The sequence below is a fragment of the Corvus kubaryi genome, unplaced genomic scaffold (genome assembly GCF_017639235.1).
Source record: "Corvus kubaryi isolate FWS band 111438036 unplaced genomic scaffold, C.kubaryi_AGA036_p1.0 37361, whole genome shotgun sequence".
Taxonomy (NCBI): Eukaryota; Metazoa; Chordata; class Aves; order Passeriformes; family Corvidae; genus Corvus; species Corvus kubaryi.
The window spans coordinates 1260502-1275376 of NW_024581118.1; the positions used below are offsets into that span (position 1 = coordinate 1260502).

The following is a 14875-nucleotide window of genomic DNA, read 5'->3' on the forward strand; positions in this document are numbered from 1 at the left end:
ATTTAATGAGATCCTGTTCTGCCAGACATTCCCCAAAAGATTTTTCCCAGTAATTTTCTGCCACTAAAATCTGACCTGTTGTATGAATCAGAGCACAGATTCCACATAAAATGAGATTCCAGTCTAGCTCAAATAATTCCATGCTCTAGCTTCGGGATAAAAATCTTTAAAATTATTTCAGGGAAACTTGTGAGGACCCACTGCGAAATATTATGACAGCTATAAAGTGGTGTTTTTACAGCCAAGGCTCCAGAGAAGTCCAGTTACATCCATAGATGTAACCAGCCAGCAAATCCGCTTCTCTTCCTCCTGCTCTTCAAGATGTTCAGTAATGTCTGCAGCTATACTGAGTTTAAAGGCTCTTCTGGAATGAAAAGATTTCTGCTACTGATATTGGTAGTATTATAAAAATAACACAAACCTGCAGATTCTGTCCCTCTTCCACCTATCATTATGGGCTCAGCTGAGATCTCTGTGAGGACAAATATAATTTCTAAGTCATATTTTCCTCTCTACTTCTTACTTTTAAAAAAAATATTCTCACTTTTTCAGAATTGGAAATACAATAAATCTATATTTACATCAGCTGGATGATGTATGTGAGCATTTTGAGCCTTGGTACAGAAGAATTCATTGTAGTACTACTGCTACTCATAAACCACAGAAAAGCAAGGGTGTTAATATTCCTCTGTCTTAAAAGCCAGAGGTGCTCTTTCAAATTAACTTTTTCTTTCCTTTTTTTTTTTTTTCTTCACAATCAGCTAAAATATGCCAGTGAAAGGTAGCCAGTTGTGCATGGAAGAAAGAATTGTAATCCCAGACCCTTCCCACATGAAGGCTTCTGTCTCCTCTATACCATTCTCCTTCCTTGCCCCTCCAAGACCACAACCCAGAAAGTCTGTCAGTCCTTCCTGCAAGACCAAAAGTTTTCTGTGATTCTTCATAATTTTTCTTAGTAACTTTAGTGAGACATCCAGCACTCTCAATTAACTTGCAATTACATTCCTTCTATGATTCCTTTTATATTAAAAGGGAAATAAGGGTTCATTAATCAGTGAATATTTAACAGGCCAACACTCCTCCAAATACCTTTTCACTTTCCTCTTGCTCAGTTCAGTTTCTCTGTATCACTTCTGCTGGGATCCCCCAGCAGCTCTTCCTGAGTCCTCACAGGGACTCAGAGCACCCAAGGTAACTTATTGTTCATCTGAAAATCACAGCATATTTTGAGGATCCTGATGGGTTTACGAAGGGGATCAATGATGCGACTGAAAAAGCAGTAAGGCTTCTGTCAGACCAGGCCCAGATCATCTCAACAACTCTTGTCTGGGATTTCACTGTCTTATATTTTCCATGTGATCCCAGTGGATATGATCACATCCCCAAACCACTATCATAAATGTGTCTGATTGAGGAGCTTGTGGAAAAGCCAAGGCCTGAAAAGGTACTGCTGGGTCATAGGCATCAGCATAAGGAATCTGTTCATCCAGAAATAAAAAAATAACAGCAATAGTGCTGTAACTGGGATCATCTCAGTACATAGGCAAAGCAGGGTTTGTAAGGAAAGGCTTATTTTTTTAACCTCTTTTTTTAAAAAATGCAATCTACTAGTGAAGTTGGAAGTACAGATAAGATTTTGGATACACATGCCAAGGTTTGATGAAGGGTTTACGCTACCTGAAAAGCCTTGCCAAATGAAATGACTGCCCAGTTGTTAACTAAGTGAAGCTATGAAAATCAGATAAAAAATAAGGTTCTCTCTTTTTGATTGGGGTGACTAACCGCAATATTAAGTCCCATGGGCTGCTTTAAGACAAATTAAAATGCTGGTGAAGCCATGGATCCTCATTTACTCATCAGGAGTGTAATGAGTCGTTTCCCTAAAGGCAGCTGAAATCAAAAGAAGGAAATAGAACATTTTGTACTTTCTGTATGTTATATCTGTTTGGGACACACCTCCCCCTCCTCTCCAGGCCTTTCTCCCTGACACTCCAAGCGCAACACAGCAGCAGGAACACACTCTGCCCAGCATGTGTGCCCTGAGCACTTTTCTTGCCACCTCCCAGAATTCATAACAATAATTAAAGCAGGATTTCAAAATCCATGCCCAAAAACAAAGGGAAAATCAGCAAAAGCTGGTCAGGATCAGCCCCCACCTAAGTGTTGTCTGACCACCCATCTCAATGCCACAGTGACACTACAACTTAAAGGTGTCTTAAGTGCTCTTCACAGCCTGTTGATCCACTTACAAAATTCTTTTCACTCAAACTTTGCAACCCCATGTGACTTCTAACAACTCAAAACTTTAATTCAGAAGAGAAACGAAGCAGTGCAATCCTACCAAAAGGAACATCCATAACACCATGTAGCAGCCAGTCATGACTACCCATATTTCAAGTGTGTATGTACCTAATTGTCCTTGTATGACTCAGTTGAGCCCTGGCATGTTAACAGAAAAATTATAATAATTTTGATCTTCTGTTTCTTTTTATTGAGTCATATATATATATAGAGAGAGAGAGAGAGAGAGAGAGAGAGAGAGAGAGAGAGACACGTACAAACATATATTCACCTCAGGTAGCCAGCCAGTATTAACTGGGACTCACAGCTGCACCAGCTGTGAACTGATGGAAAAGAAAACAAATCTCCTCCATATCATGGATCTCAAAGTAAGGATACACTCAATAATTTAGCCTTAAGTGTTTTGCTTGATCAAATTATAAATTAATTAAGGTATAAGGATGTCAGTACTTTTCGAGGAAACCTCTCATCATGTTGATCCTATTTGGCTACTCTAACAAGTACTTCTTCCTCAGGCTTTAAATAATCATAGAAAGGCACCATTCTGTCCAAGACAGGGTTACTTTATCAAGCTTATAGTCCACTAAAGACAGCCCTGAAACTCTTATTAAAAGACATGTAATACACATTTCCTTCCATGTATGACCTTGAATAAACTCCGTAACAACTCAGTCTCCCCTTTTCCACAAATTAGAGTAATAGTTACTCCATTTAATTAAATAGCTATTCCATCTGCACACAATGCAGAAAGACTGAATGAAGATCTCTCTATTGTGATAATACAGAAATTAGAAATTCTAGCATAAAAATACTAAAGCTGTACAATCAATGAACCAAGTGAGGGCAACATTCAAACACATGTTTAAACCCACTCCTGTTCTGCATTATTTTCTTTAAGAGACTCATTCTCATTTGAAGTCCTTTCCTCAACTGGGATCAATGTGTACTATACCATATTTATTATTTTGGGTTAACGGAACTACTTTGGGACTCAAGTAATATCATAAAAGAGAAGTATTGAAGTTCCCTGGCCTTTAGGATAATTTCTGAATAAAAAATCCCTCCCAAACCCCAAGAGTCAGGATTATTAAAAGTTTCAGTTAAAACCCCCTTTAGCTCTGAGAGTTACCAATGACCATTTCCAGTATCCTGAATCTGGAACCAATGAACACCAAGACCATTAAAACAATTACGGACTCTTTCATTCATTTTGAATGTCTTACATATCATATGTTCAATAACTTTGAGATTTGACTCAATTCTTTGATTTCTGGCCAATGCCTTGGCAGCATTTCCATCCAGTTCAGGGAAAAGTACAAAATATTCAGTGCAACTGGTGAATTACTTATGTCTGTATGAATTAGCTCTCACTACTTTTTGGAGAAGATACACCATCAGTAGCAGATAAAACTGCGTAATTTCAGGCTACTGTCACCTAAGCTCCATTTGACAGGAAGGAAAATACACTCAGCATTTGCCTATGATGATTTTTTATTGCTCTGCAATACTCTCTAATGCCTTCCAGCTGCATTGAGGACAATTTGTTCATTTCTCTCAGCAATCAAAATGTGTTTTGACTAGTAAGTCCGTATTTAGTTTTTCTGTAAACGTTTCTCTTAATGGGAGTATTTTCCAGATGTTGTGTTAGTCTAGTCATCCGGGCCCTCTTCCAAGCCCTGTGGAAAGTTTGCTGTCATGAGCTGTCATTGGTGATGTGTTTAACAAGCTTCCTAATTACCTGACCCCAGCACAGTTCTGAAGCAATATATAAGGATTCTGGAACAGCCCTGGAAGCAGGCACACTCTCTTCTAGGTAAGTGCTACACCTGTCTCTACCCAGAGCTCTTCTTCAAAAGGAAAACAAGGAACGAGGACAGAAAACCTAAAGTTTTCCTTTTGAAAGAAGATTTACTTTTAGCCTACGTTTCCATTTGACATATTTCAATGCTAGGTTATGATTTATAAAATTATGTTGCTGAATAACTAATATTCTGTCAGTATTTGGTTTTATTATAGATTTTAATTTATTTTTTATTTTAACTTTAAACACAGTTGTGCTGAAGTGTACCCATGTTAGAAGACGACTGACTATAGTCCTCATGTAATAGAATTCTGCAAAAAATTATTTCTATTACTTGTTAATAAGGAATTTCTATAGTCTTACTACAAAATTTAACAGCTAATTGACTAATAATCAAGAGGGGATTTATGGAGTAATTCTAAATTAGCAATTTGTCCTTGAACAGTTTTATTATTTGTTTCATATTTTTATCAAACTAGTCTTATATATAAAGATATGCACTGCTTTTTTTAAAATTATGAATTAATTGAATTGCAGATAGTGATGTGAGATTATTTCTTTTTAGGAATGATGTCGTACCTGAAAGTTATGATCATATGGAACATACTTGGCTTATCCCTGGTGGTCCTTTCACTGTCCTTGATTCCAGAAGTGTCTTCTCAAGGTACTGTAACACACAAAGCCTATGGAGGGTGTCTAGGAGTGTGTGTCTGACACACATTAAGAATGTTTCAAATGCATCTTCATAAAAACACTAAGTTCTAGAACTTTATTCAGACAGGAAATATGATTCAGTCTTATAATCACTGAATATTTTCATAAATAAATTTTGGTGTAGCATGGTCCTCTTTTTTTGAGGAATAACATAAAAATATAAATGTAATGCAAAATGTATATGAACCTACTACTTTTTCTGTAGACATTGTCTACAGAGCCTCTTGCCCTCATACTGACGTATTTAGCCCGAGTGATTTGCAGTTGAATTTAGGAAGAATCTAACATGACAATATCCACAAAGGTTGGTTAGAAATATTTCAGTAAGCTCAGGGATAGGAATGTCTCTACCTCACTAAGTGCTTTGCCATTAAATGCACCATTATTACACCACTGAGGCAAATTTGGAGAATTATTTGTCTAATGATACAAATTTTATTTACTCTCCAAGCTCTGTAATTGATTCCTAACTAAAATAGCACTGTTATGGTGAAGCAGAACATGCCACCTGGAAAATCCTGTGCTATTGCAGTTAGCTCCCAAATTTTCAGGGGGATAACACTGGGTATTACTTGCTGGTGGAAAATGATTTATTACTACTTGATAACAGAAGGCACAATGTCGTGTATCCGAGCAGCTCCTCAGGACACACCCCATGCCAGATGTGACCTTGCACTGACCCTTTGATAACTGATGCCTTCCCACCAGTTTCAGCAAAAATCAAGACTTTTGCCAAAAGCAACCAGGGCCATTCAGGCATTTTCCTTACAAGTAACTCCATAACTTACAGGTCATAAACTTAAAAGAAACAAATGAATGAAGAGGCGTAATTATTGGACTATTAACTATATAACTATTGGACTTATTTTTTTTCCATAAAGGAAGAAGGGTTCAATATATTGGGCATATATCCATAAAGGAAGATGTCCATCTTGTCTTTTCAGCTACTGTATTAATAGCCCAGTAACTCAAGTCCATTAATGTCTCCAGTTATCCCTTACTTCCACTTTTCTATTTGTAGCAAAGTGGTAACAAGCACTACAAGTACTTGCTGAAAATCACAGTATATGTAATAGATGTAGTATTTGTTATCCCATGGTCTTCCTTCACACACACACGTGGCGTGTGTGCTGTTAGAAATTGTCTTTGGTGTTGTGTTGCATGTTATTTCCTTGTTGTTCCTCAGTGTTTCAGCTGATTATCTGTTTGAGCTTGCTGATTGTTCAGCTTCTTTGTTTGTATTTAGGGACGCTTCACTTGTGGTCCTGCATGTTTCATTTCCAGAAGAAGCTGTTAGCTGGTTTTGTTAGCAGAGATTTCACAGAGGAAGGGGAGGGTTGCAGGGTGAATATCTGATCTGGCAGCAGAAGGTAGCAAGGCACTGCCAAGCTGGAATGCTCACAGGTTAAAGCAAGACACCTCCCGCTATCTTGCTTTACCACCTGTTATCTGCACCATTTCTTATCCTCCAACATTTCCCAGCAGTCTGGGAGTAAAGCCATCGTGGGATGAGCTTTGCTGTTATCCTGCTAGTAAGTAATTTTCTAATTAACGAACTGTATTTTATAGGAGTTGCAAGGCTAGATCCCAACTGTTCTTAACCTTAGAGCTGATACCAAATTCTTCCCTAACATCAGGGGAAAAAATATAGTGTAGGGAGTAGGCAAATTTTGAAACTTCCAACAAAAATGGCTTCAGGGAGCTGTATTTGTTACGACAGTTCTCTCCAGTTTGCAAGCTAACCTGATTAGATGGGTTATTAGGAACAGCATTACCAACAGTAAAAATCAGACACCTAAGGGGTCTGTCAGGTATGGGTGTGCAGAAGCATACCTATAACCATGCAGAGGGTGAATCAAACTGGAGAGTAAGTCAGCAAAGCTGATATACTGCCTAAGGGGCTAGTTTGGATGCCTGTGGTCATACTACGGAACCAATCCTCAAGGATTCCTTAGTTTTCAGAAGAAATGGGGTAAGTTAGCTCAGTGGAAGACCCCTCTAATCTGAACATGTGCTGCTGCTGGTCCTCAGGCTGGCTCAGAGCAAACCTCTGCTCCCCTCGCCTTTAGGAGGGGTCACACCAGGCCCTCAGCTTCTGCAGTATTGAGTGAAGAAACTACATTCTTTAGGGAAAAAAAGAGAAGCTTTACTACTTTTCCATTCAGCATTTCCTTAAGGACCATTGTGATTTGGCAACACTTACACCAGTGTTGTGTGATTTTAGATGTATCGAGCTGTACAGGGAGATGTGGGGCAGGGTACTCTAGAGAGCATGACTGCCAGTGTGATTTTAACTGTCATCACTACATGGAGTGCTGCCCTGACTTCAGGAAAGTCTGCACAGTGGGTAAGTTCCCAAACACAGCCAGTTCCTCTCCTCAAAATTCCCCTCCCAGCTCCCTCCCACACCAGTATCTCCTCTCTGAACGCTTAAATGTCGGTTGGTTCGCTTGTCTTTGTTCCCTCTCATACATGTATTATTGTCCCCCTCAAAAACTCAGGATAACCTCTTGCAATCCACAGGTTATTGCCAGACAAAGAATTTTGCTTTTTACAAAAGCAGAATGAGGCAAGATGGGCAAAAACAGTTTACTGTTTGTTTTCTACTACTTGGTGCATTTGTACTGTATGTGTCTGTCTCTTATACAAAGAAAAAAAGTGGTAAAAGCCAATTCAGAGTTTTGCAGAAAGAAATTCTGACATATTTCAACTCAAATTTAAGAAGTGTGGATGCTGTGGGGTCTAATCCAAAGCCAGGGTGTCCTTCCATGGACAGAAATTGACTCTGAATCAGAACCACATCCAGAGTCTGCTGGAAAAGATGGTTGGAGGAGTATGACTTTATGTTTTATTTATAGGCAAAACTGTACAATGTAAATAAACACAGGTTTTTCAAAGTGATTTAGTGAGCATTAAAAACATTTTATTAGGAATCACCAATGTCAGAAATGTCAGTGATTTGGATAACTGCAGTTTGTCACACTACACTGTGGTTCCAGTAGGATTACAGGGGTAACAAATACTTCTCAGATCCAGCAACACCACTGAGCGCTGTTCAAAATGCAGACCTAGCACTCCCTAAAACTCCAGTTCTGCTGCCCTGACACACACTGGGGACATTTTGCCCTTCAGTCTTCCCCATTCTCATTTTGCTTTGTGGGGGTACATCAGCATTCCTCACAGCTGAAGGTGCAGACTGAGGCATTTTAATTATGTAGGCTATTTATTCATTGTGGGTCAGATTCTAAAGGCATTCTAAAGGCATCTACACAACACTTAATCAAAAATTTAAGGGTGGAGGAAGTCTTCTCTGTTCTACTCTAAATCAGTGAGTCCAGGCAAGCACAGTAGGTGCCATCCTGAAAGGATGCAGGCAGTCTGGCTAAGGACTGTTGTCTAGTTAGTGTGGGATCAATGCTGACTAAATGACAGAAATGCCAGACATTATTTATGAATAAAAATTTCCCTAAGATAATAAAAATAGTTCTCACCTGTGCATGTGGGATAGATCCACTGGCATCAACAGACTGATTCCACAACTACACTAATCCAAAGATGTTCAGAATCTGCCTATACAGTAATCCTAATTTTACTAGATAGTGATTTTACTGTAAAACAACTTCATGCCTTGTGTGCCACAGAGACAACAACTTCAGTAGAGACTTAGGTAGAGGAAGTGCTTTTCCTGAAGTCTGTAATAGCTGTGCACATTCTTTCTAACAAAATGTGGTCATTATTTGATATGAAATAGCAGTTTGGTCAGTGAAGTTTTCAGAAGTTAACCAAAAATGAAATGTTAAAATCATGTGGTTATTAATCTTGTCAAAACATGGTAGATACTCCTTTAGTATTAATAATTTAAGAACTGTATTAAACAGTTCCAAACTGGTCTCTTGGGGTAACTTGGTTAACTCGTTCACACAATTAGGTTGCAGTGTTTGCCTGGACACACCAGATAGACTCAGTTGTGACCCAATTAGGCCAATTATTTTTCAATAATGCTTTGGTAGACACATCTTTCTTGTTGCAAAGGGATACCCTGGTGAACACCTTCCTGCAAACCCAGCCCAGAATTTAAATAACGCTCTTGAGATCACTGCTCTGTGGTTGGGGAAGTGGAAGCCTCCTACGGTGGGACCTGGCTACAGTGAACGTGGAGGTCACATTTTATTGCCCTGTCAATCCAGTGGTCTCGATGCTCTGCCATGGCACAGGGCCCTTCTGGCGGCACTGTCTGATCCAAACCCCACAATTACAGACAAATCCTGGATCAGCCCAGGATAAGCACCTGATTTTATGGAGCTGCTCCTGGTGCCAGCTCGAGCAAATGACTTCACTATAGAGAGGTCCCAGCGTTCCACATGAGCTGGCCCAAAGTCTGACTGTGCTGCTCTGCCTCCCACAGCCGTCTCCTGCGAGGGACGCTGCTTTGAATCCTTCGAGAGGGGAAGGGAGTGTGACTGCGATGCCGACTGTGAGCGATACGGCAAATGCTGCCCAGACTACAGCAAGCATTGCAAAGAGGGTAAGACATTTCTCCATCACTGTTTTTCAAAGATGTATTTAAACTGAGGTGCTTTGCTTTACCATAAACAAAACTGTGTGGGCTTCGGTAACAACTGGACAAAAGAAAACAGAACAAAAATAACAAAATCTAATTTCACAAACAAATGGTCCAATTTCTCAAGCATGAGCGCTTTATGAGCACATAGAGGTAGATATCCTGGAAGCCATCAACAAGATGTGAATTCTGAGGATAAAGTTGCATTTTGCATTAGGCCCTTTTGGCACTAGCCATGCTCTAATTAACTATCAGAGCCATTGCTCAGAATACCACATGTAAGGACAAGTTCTGCACATCAATAATAGAATTCAGTGAGAGATGCTGGGGAATCAGAACAGTTTTGTTCGGAAAAGACCTTTTGAGATCACTGTATCCAACCATTTCCCCAGCACTGCCAAGGCCACCACTAAAACATGTCCCCAAGTGTCACGTTTACACAGCTTTTAAATCCCTCCAGGGATGGGGACTCCACCCCTACCCTGGGCAGCCTGGTAATCTAAACCTCTGCTGGTGCTCCTAGGAGTCATTTCCTCTTGTCCTGTCCCTTGTTCCCTGGGAGCAGAGCCCGACCCCCCTGGCTGCCCTCTCCTGTCAGGGAGTTGTGCAGAACCAGAAGGTTCCCCCTGAGCCTCCTTTTCTCCAGGCTGAGCCCCTTTCCCAGCTCCCTCAGCCACTCCTGGTGCTCCAGCCCCTTCCCCAGCCCTGTTCCCTTTCCTGGACACGCTCCAGCCCCTCAAGTTCTCTCTGGCCATGAGGGCCCAGAACTGGACACAGCACTAGAGGGGCCTCAGCAGTGCCAGCACAGGGGACAGTCACTGCCCTGGGGCTGTGGCCACAGCAGGGCTGGGACATCCCAGGAGCCATTGGCCTCTGGTCCACCTGGGCACACCTGGTTCACACTCAGCTGTTGTCATCAGCATCCCCAGGGCCTTTTCCACTGGGCAGATGAAAAAATGAATTGCAGTAAAACTCTGAGTTCATCTTATAAAAACAAGGTGGAAGGTTCCACTTTATGGAAGGTTCAACTCCCTTAAAATCCCCACCTATCCAAAAGTGGGGAATGGCTACTCCATGCCTTGGGATAGCACTACCTGGACCTCCAGACCACTTGCTTGGGGTCACCACAGTCACTGGCAGCATATTAGAGATGCACATCCTAGATTCTCCCCATCTCAAATCCAACGTGGGAAGAGCAGCCCAGCACAGAAACCCATCCTGTGGGGCAAGAGGGAGGAACTGGATGTTACATGTTCACACTGTAGCAAGAAAAATTTTAAGAAAACACACATTTAACCTTCAGGCTGCAAGTTCAGTCCAGGGCAGAATCAAACTGACCTGCAGTCACTTCTGTTTGTTCTGTCCTTTTCTGCAGAGCCTGGTGGGGTTTCAGCTGAGCACAAAGGCACAGATCTGGAGGTGCAGTCCCACCCTCATGTAGCTTTAAGGACACCAGCAAATGAACTCTAGAAAACAACAACAGAATATGTTTAATTTCATCATGTCCTTAAACTTTCTGGTACCTACAGACCTAATTTAATTTCTGTCAACACACTTGGCAAATATGACTTGCCACCGGGTTGCTGCATCCACGGAGCATCCCACCTCCAAGGCAGCTGGTTCCCAAAGCCTGCAGTGTAACACGCAACATCAGTCACAATTATCATTTGGTTCTCCTCACCCAAGTGGTCCCCAAGTGTTGGGATAGTGGCTTGGCTTTGCCACACAGTTGCACAGTAATTGAAACTGAAAGAGAGTCTGTATTCAGCATTTTAAGTGTCTTGGAAGCATATTGAGGTGAATTTGCTTCTTCTGAGGCTGCTTAATATTTCCCTCTTTCTGCTGAGTTTATCACTCCCAAACATTCACAAAACACTGTTAATCTATTTCACTTCTTCAGTTAAAATATAATGAAGAACTAATCAACTGTTCCTAATCTTAAAGAGTTCCTTCTGTATTTCACTAATCTTTACTGTCAATTTTTGTCAAAAAATCCAGCAGAAATCCCCCAAACTACTGTACTCAGTATTTTACTATTTATACTATGTGTGAATAACTGAGAAACTGTTAAACCTCTTGGAATAAACCAGCTGTTTCAGCATCCTGTGAACATTTTTTTCTGTACAGTAAAGCCAAGTGTACGATGTATATCCAGAGCTCACTCTTATCTTCCCTCTCCTCCAGAAGCTCCTTATTCCCTGAATATATGTACAGACATAACCAAAGCATTTCCCTCCCCAACAATTGGCTTTCACAGGAGTCATTCAAGCTTCTAGAGTGATTTTATTCAACGACAATTTCTCTCTCTTCCTCAATAAAGGTTTCAGGATATAGTGCAATACCCAGCCTTCCTTGCTTTAAGCAGCAGCTTGCTGTGACAGTAAATCTTTTGACAGCGTGGTCCTCCCTTAGAGACAAAAATCCCATTCCTTTTGTAAAAAGCTGATTACACACACCTTTGGCAGTTACCAGGTCCCTTGGTTAGATCAAAATAATTTGGCCAGTTCCCCGAGCTCCATCACATTTCCTTCACAACTAACAAGTTCCTTCTACAAGGCTATGCTAGTACCTCATTTCCAAGCGTACAATTTGACCAAGAATTAATTACAAAATATTATCTGGCTCTTACTGGATGCAACTGAAATCCCATCCACTCTTCAGAGATGGAAAATTTGAACACAACCTCCTATTTCTCCTAAAACTCAGCCTAGTAGAAGTTAGCTTGACACCTGGGTTGCTTCCTTGGTCCATGCCTGCTTTGTAGCTCCTGTCTCCTTCAAGGAAACCATTTCTTTTAAAACATCTCTCCAAAACAATCACTTGTGTAGAATTATCACATCTGAAAAACTATAAGGGGATTATAAAAGTAAATTCTTGGCTAATATGGCAGCTCTCCTATATCCTCTAGAGTGAGTTAGTCCCAAGTCATCCGTAGTAAAAAAAAAAAAAAAAAGGCAAATTTTCAAAACATTGAGCTCCACTCAGAATTCAACTCTTTTCCCACCTCAAAATTGCCATTAGCTAATAATGCCTCCCCTCAAACTTCTGGAAAAAGCATTGCTCACATCTGTGATGAAACACTTCAGGATCCAACGGGCATTTTTGCTCTTTTTTTCGCACAAATAATAGTGTAAAGAATCCTATAGATAAAAAGAAACTTCGTTTCAAATGGAAGATGGTCAATGAAATTTTGTAATCACTCTTACACAGTTGACTTCAAGCACCTATAAAGATAAAATAATCTGTTAATGGGAGCCCTTCTCTCTTTCAGCACACACAGCAAAGCCAACCCCAGAGATTCCTCCAGAAAACAAATCAACATCTAAAAGGTCTTCCACAGATGAGGAAGAGCTGCCAGATGAAGCTGTGGAAGGTAGGCAAGTACATGGATGCACCAGGATGGGTGTTACCTGGAGGAACATTAAAGACCATTTCCCTGCTCTGGAAATAGAAAGCTGATCCTAGACATTACCAGACAGTTACCAAGCTTGGAAGCACTCGGTTTATAAACTGATTACCTCACTGAGCCCTCAGGGCTTCGGAGAGTTCACTCAGCACAGAGTGGTGATGTCTCCTGTGTCTCTATTGGCTTTTCACACATATCCTCCAAAACACGGTACAGACCATTGTCAGTCTTGGACAGCGTCCATGGCTGGAACAGGAAGGGTGGGACAGTGGTGATCTGGCAGCACCAACACAGGAAAACATCCTAGCAGGTTCCTCTAGCTTTAATCAAGCCAGGCCTTACGCAGCTTCAGAGAACGCATGATTTATTTGCTCTGACTGGAAAATATGCTGCTTTCCTGTGTTCTTTGTTATTACGTTCCAACATTTGAAGTGATAACTCAGGAGGTCGGTTTGAACTTGAAACACAAATGAAAAGAGACTAGAAGTCAGTCAATATTTTAATCCTCTCCCCCTCTTTTTGTTTTAGATTTGCAGTACTAATTTTCTGCTGTTTCAATTTCCTATTACAGAAAAGTTCAAACCAACAATATAGTGGATTAAATGAAAGAAAATTAAGGAAATTCAAATAACCATTAACAGGATCCCAGCTGGCTTCTGTTATTTCAGACACATGGGATGGGAGTGAAACCTATTCTGCAATACTCTGCTCATAAGAAACACAGAACCTTTGTGAAGGCAGAACTAAACTGCAAAATCTCAGCGAGAGAGTACTTAGGGAGAGATCGAAATGCAGAAGCATTTACTGTTCTTTTTGCTGAATATCAACAATTTCACTCTAATCAATGTAACTATAAATACACGTAAAGAGAGCCTTAAATGCATAGATCACAATGAGGAAAACAGCCCAAGGTATAAAGATACAGGAGGAGATGCAGTCAGGGCTCTGTGTTCAGGAATTATTTTCCTCCTGTTTGCCTACCTCCCTCCTCCAATTCCAGGTTGTTGGTGTAGGCTAAGTTATGATGCAGGGCAGTGGAATAAATCAAAATAGAGACAGAGAAGGGAAGTGTTTTGTTAGAAGGACTATTTTATAGTGTGGATTCCCTTCCATGAAAAAGGCAGGGAACCCCAGGCAGCCTCACCTACAAACACCAAACTAAGCCCTGCACCTGGGGCAGCACCAGGTTGGCCAAAAGGGATCACCTAAGACTGTGCTGAGCTGCTGCAAAGCCCCATGCAGACAAAAAGAACTCCCATTTCACCTGGTCCAGGTTAGTTTGGCCCATCAAAAAAAGGCATTGCTATTCCAAAAGAAGTACCTATAGCTAACGGGTATAATACATTTATAGGCAATAGCTACCTGCATGGCAGTTCCAATGGCTGAACCAAATTTGTATTTGTTTTGTAGACTCTGAAATCCAAGTGACCACTCCTGCTCCAACTACAGAACCTGCACAGACAACCCTTGGAGCCACAGAGGAACCACCTACCAAGGAAGACACTCCCACAACCCCAAAGGTAGAGGATACAACCCCTGAGGCCACAGAGGAGCCAGCGACCGAAGACGACGCTCCCACCACAGATGCAGCAGAAGATGTGACCCCTGATGCCACAGAGGAACCAGTGACTGAAGTGGATCCCACCGACATCCCCCCAACGCAAGACCCAACCCCTGATGCCACTGAGGCACCAGCAACCGAGACGGAACCACCCACCAGCCGCACATCGGAGGAAACAACCCCAGAGGAGCCCACCACCAACACACCAGAAGAAACAACCCCAGAGGAGCCCACAGCACCCACACCTGAGGAGACAACCCCAGAGGAGCTGACAACTCCCAAACCAGAAGAGATGACCCCAGAGGAGCCGACAACACCCACACCGGAAGAAACAACCCCAGAGGACCCGACAACACCCGCACCTGAGGAGACAACCCCAGAGGAGTCAACAACCCCCAAACCAGAAGAGACAACCCCAGAGGAGCCGACAGCACCCAAACCAGAGGAGACAACCCCAGAGGAGCCAACAACAGCCACACCTGAGGAGACAACCCCAGAGGAGCCGACAACTCCCAAACCAGAGGAGACAAC

General features: G+C 41.6%; 1 protein-coding gene across 1 annotated transcript in view; it reads left to right on the forward strand.

Moving 5' to 3' along the window:
• Window positions 1-3730: 3730 nt before the first annotated feature.
• Window positions 3731-14875, forward strand: part of PRG4 (proteoglycan 4) — a 17766-nt gene continuing 6621 nt past the window's right edge. The window contains 6 exon segments of the mRNA XM_042033958.1: window positions 3731-4114; window positions 4668-4766; window positions 7041-7163; window positions 9222-9341; window positions 12649-12750; window positions 14194-14875. The exon segment at window positions 14194-14875 is cut by the window's right edge and continues 4 nt beyond it. Of these exon segments, the coding sequence (XP_041889892.1) occupies window positions 4673-4766; window positions 7041-7163; window positions 9222-9341; window positions 12649-12750; window positions 14194-14875 (1121 nt within the window). The 5' untranslated portion in view covers window positions 3731-4114; window positions 4668-4672.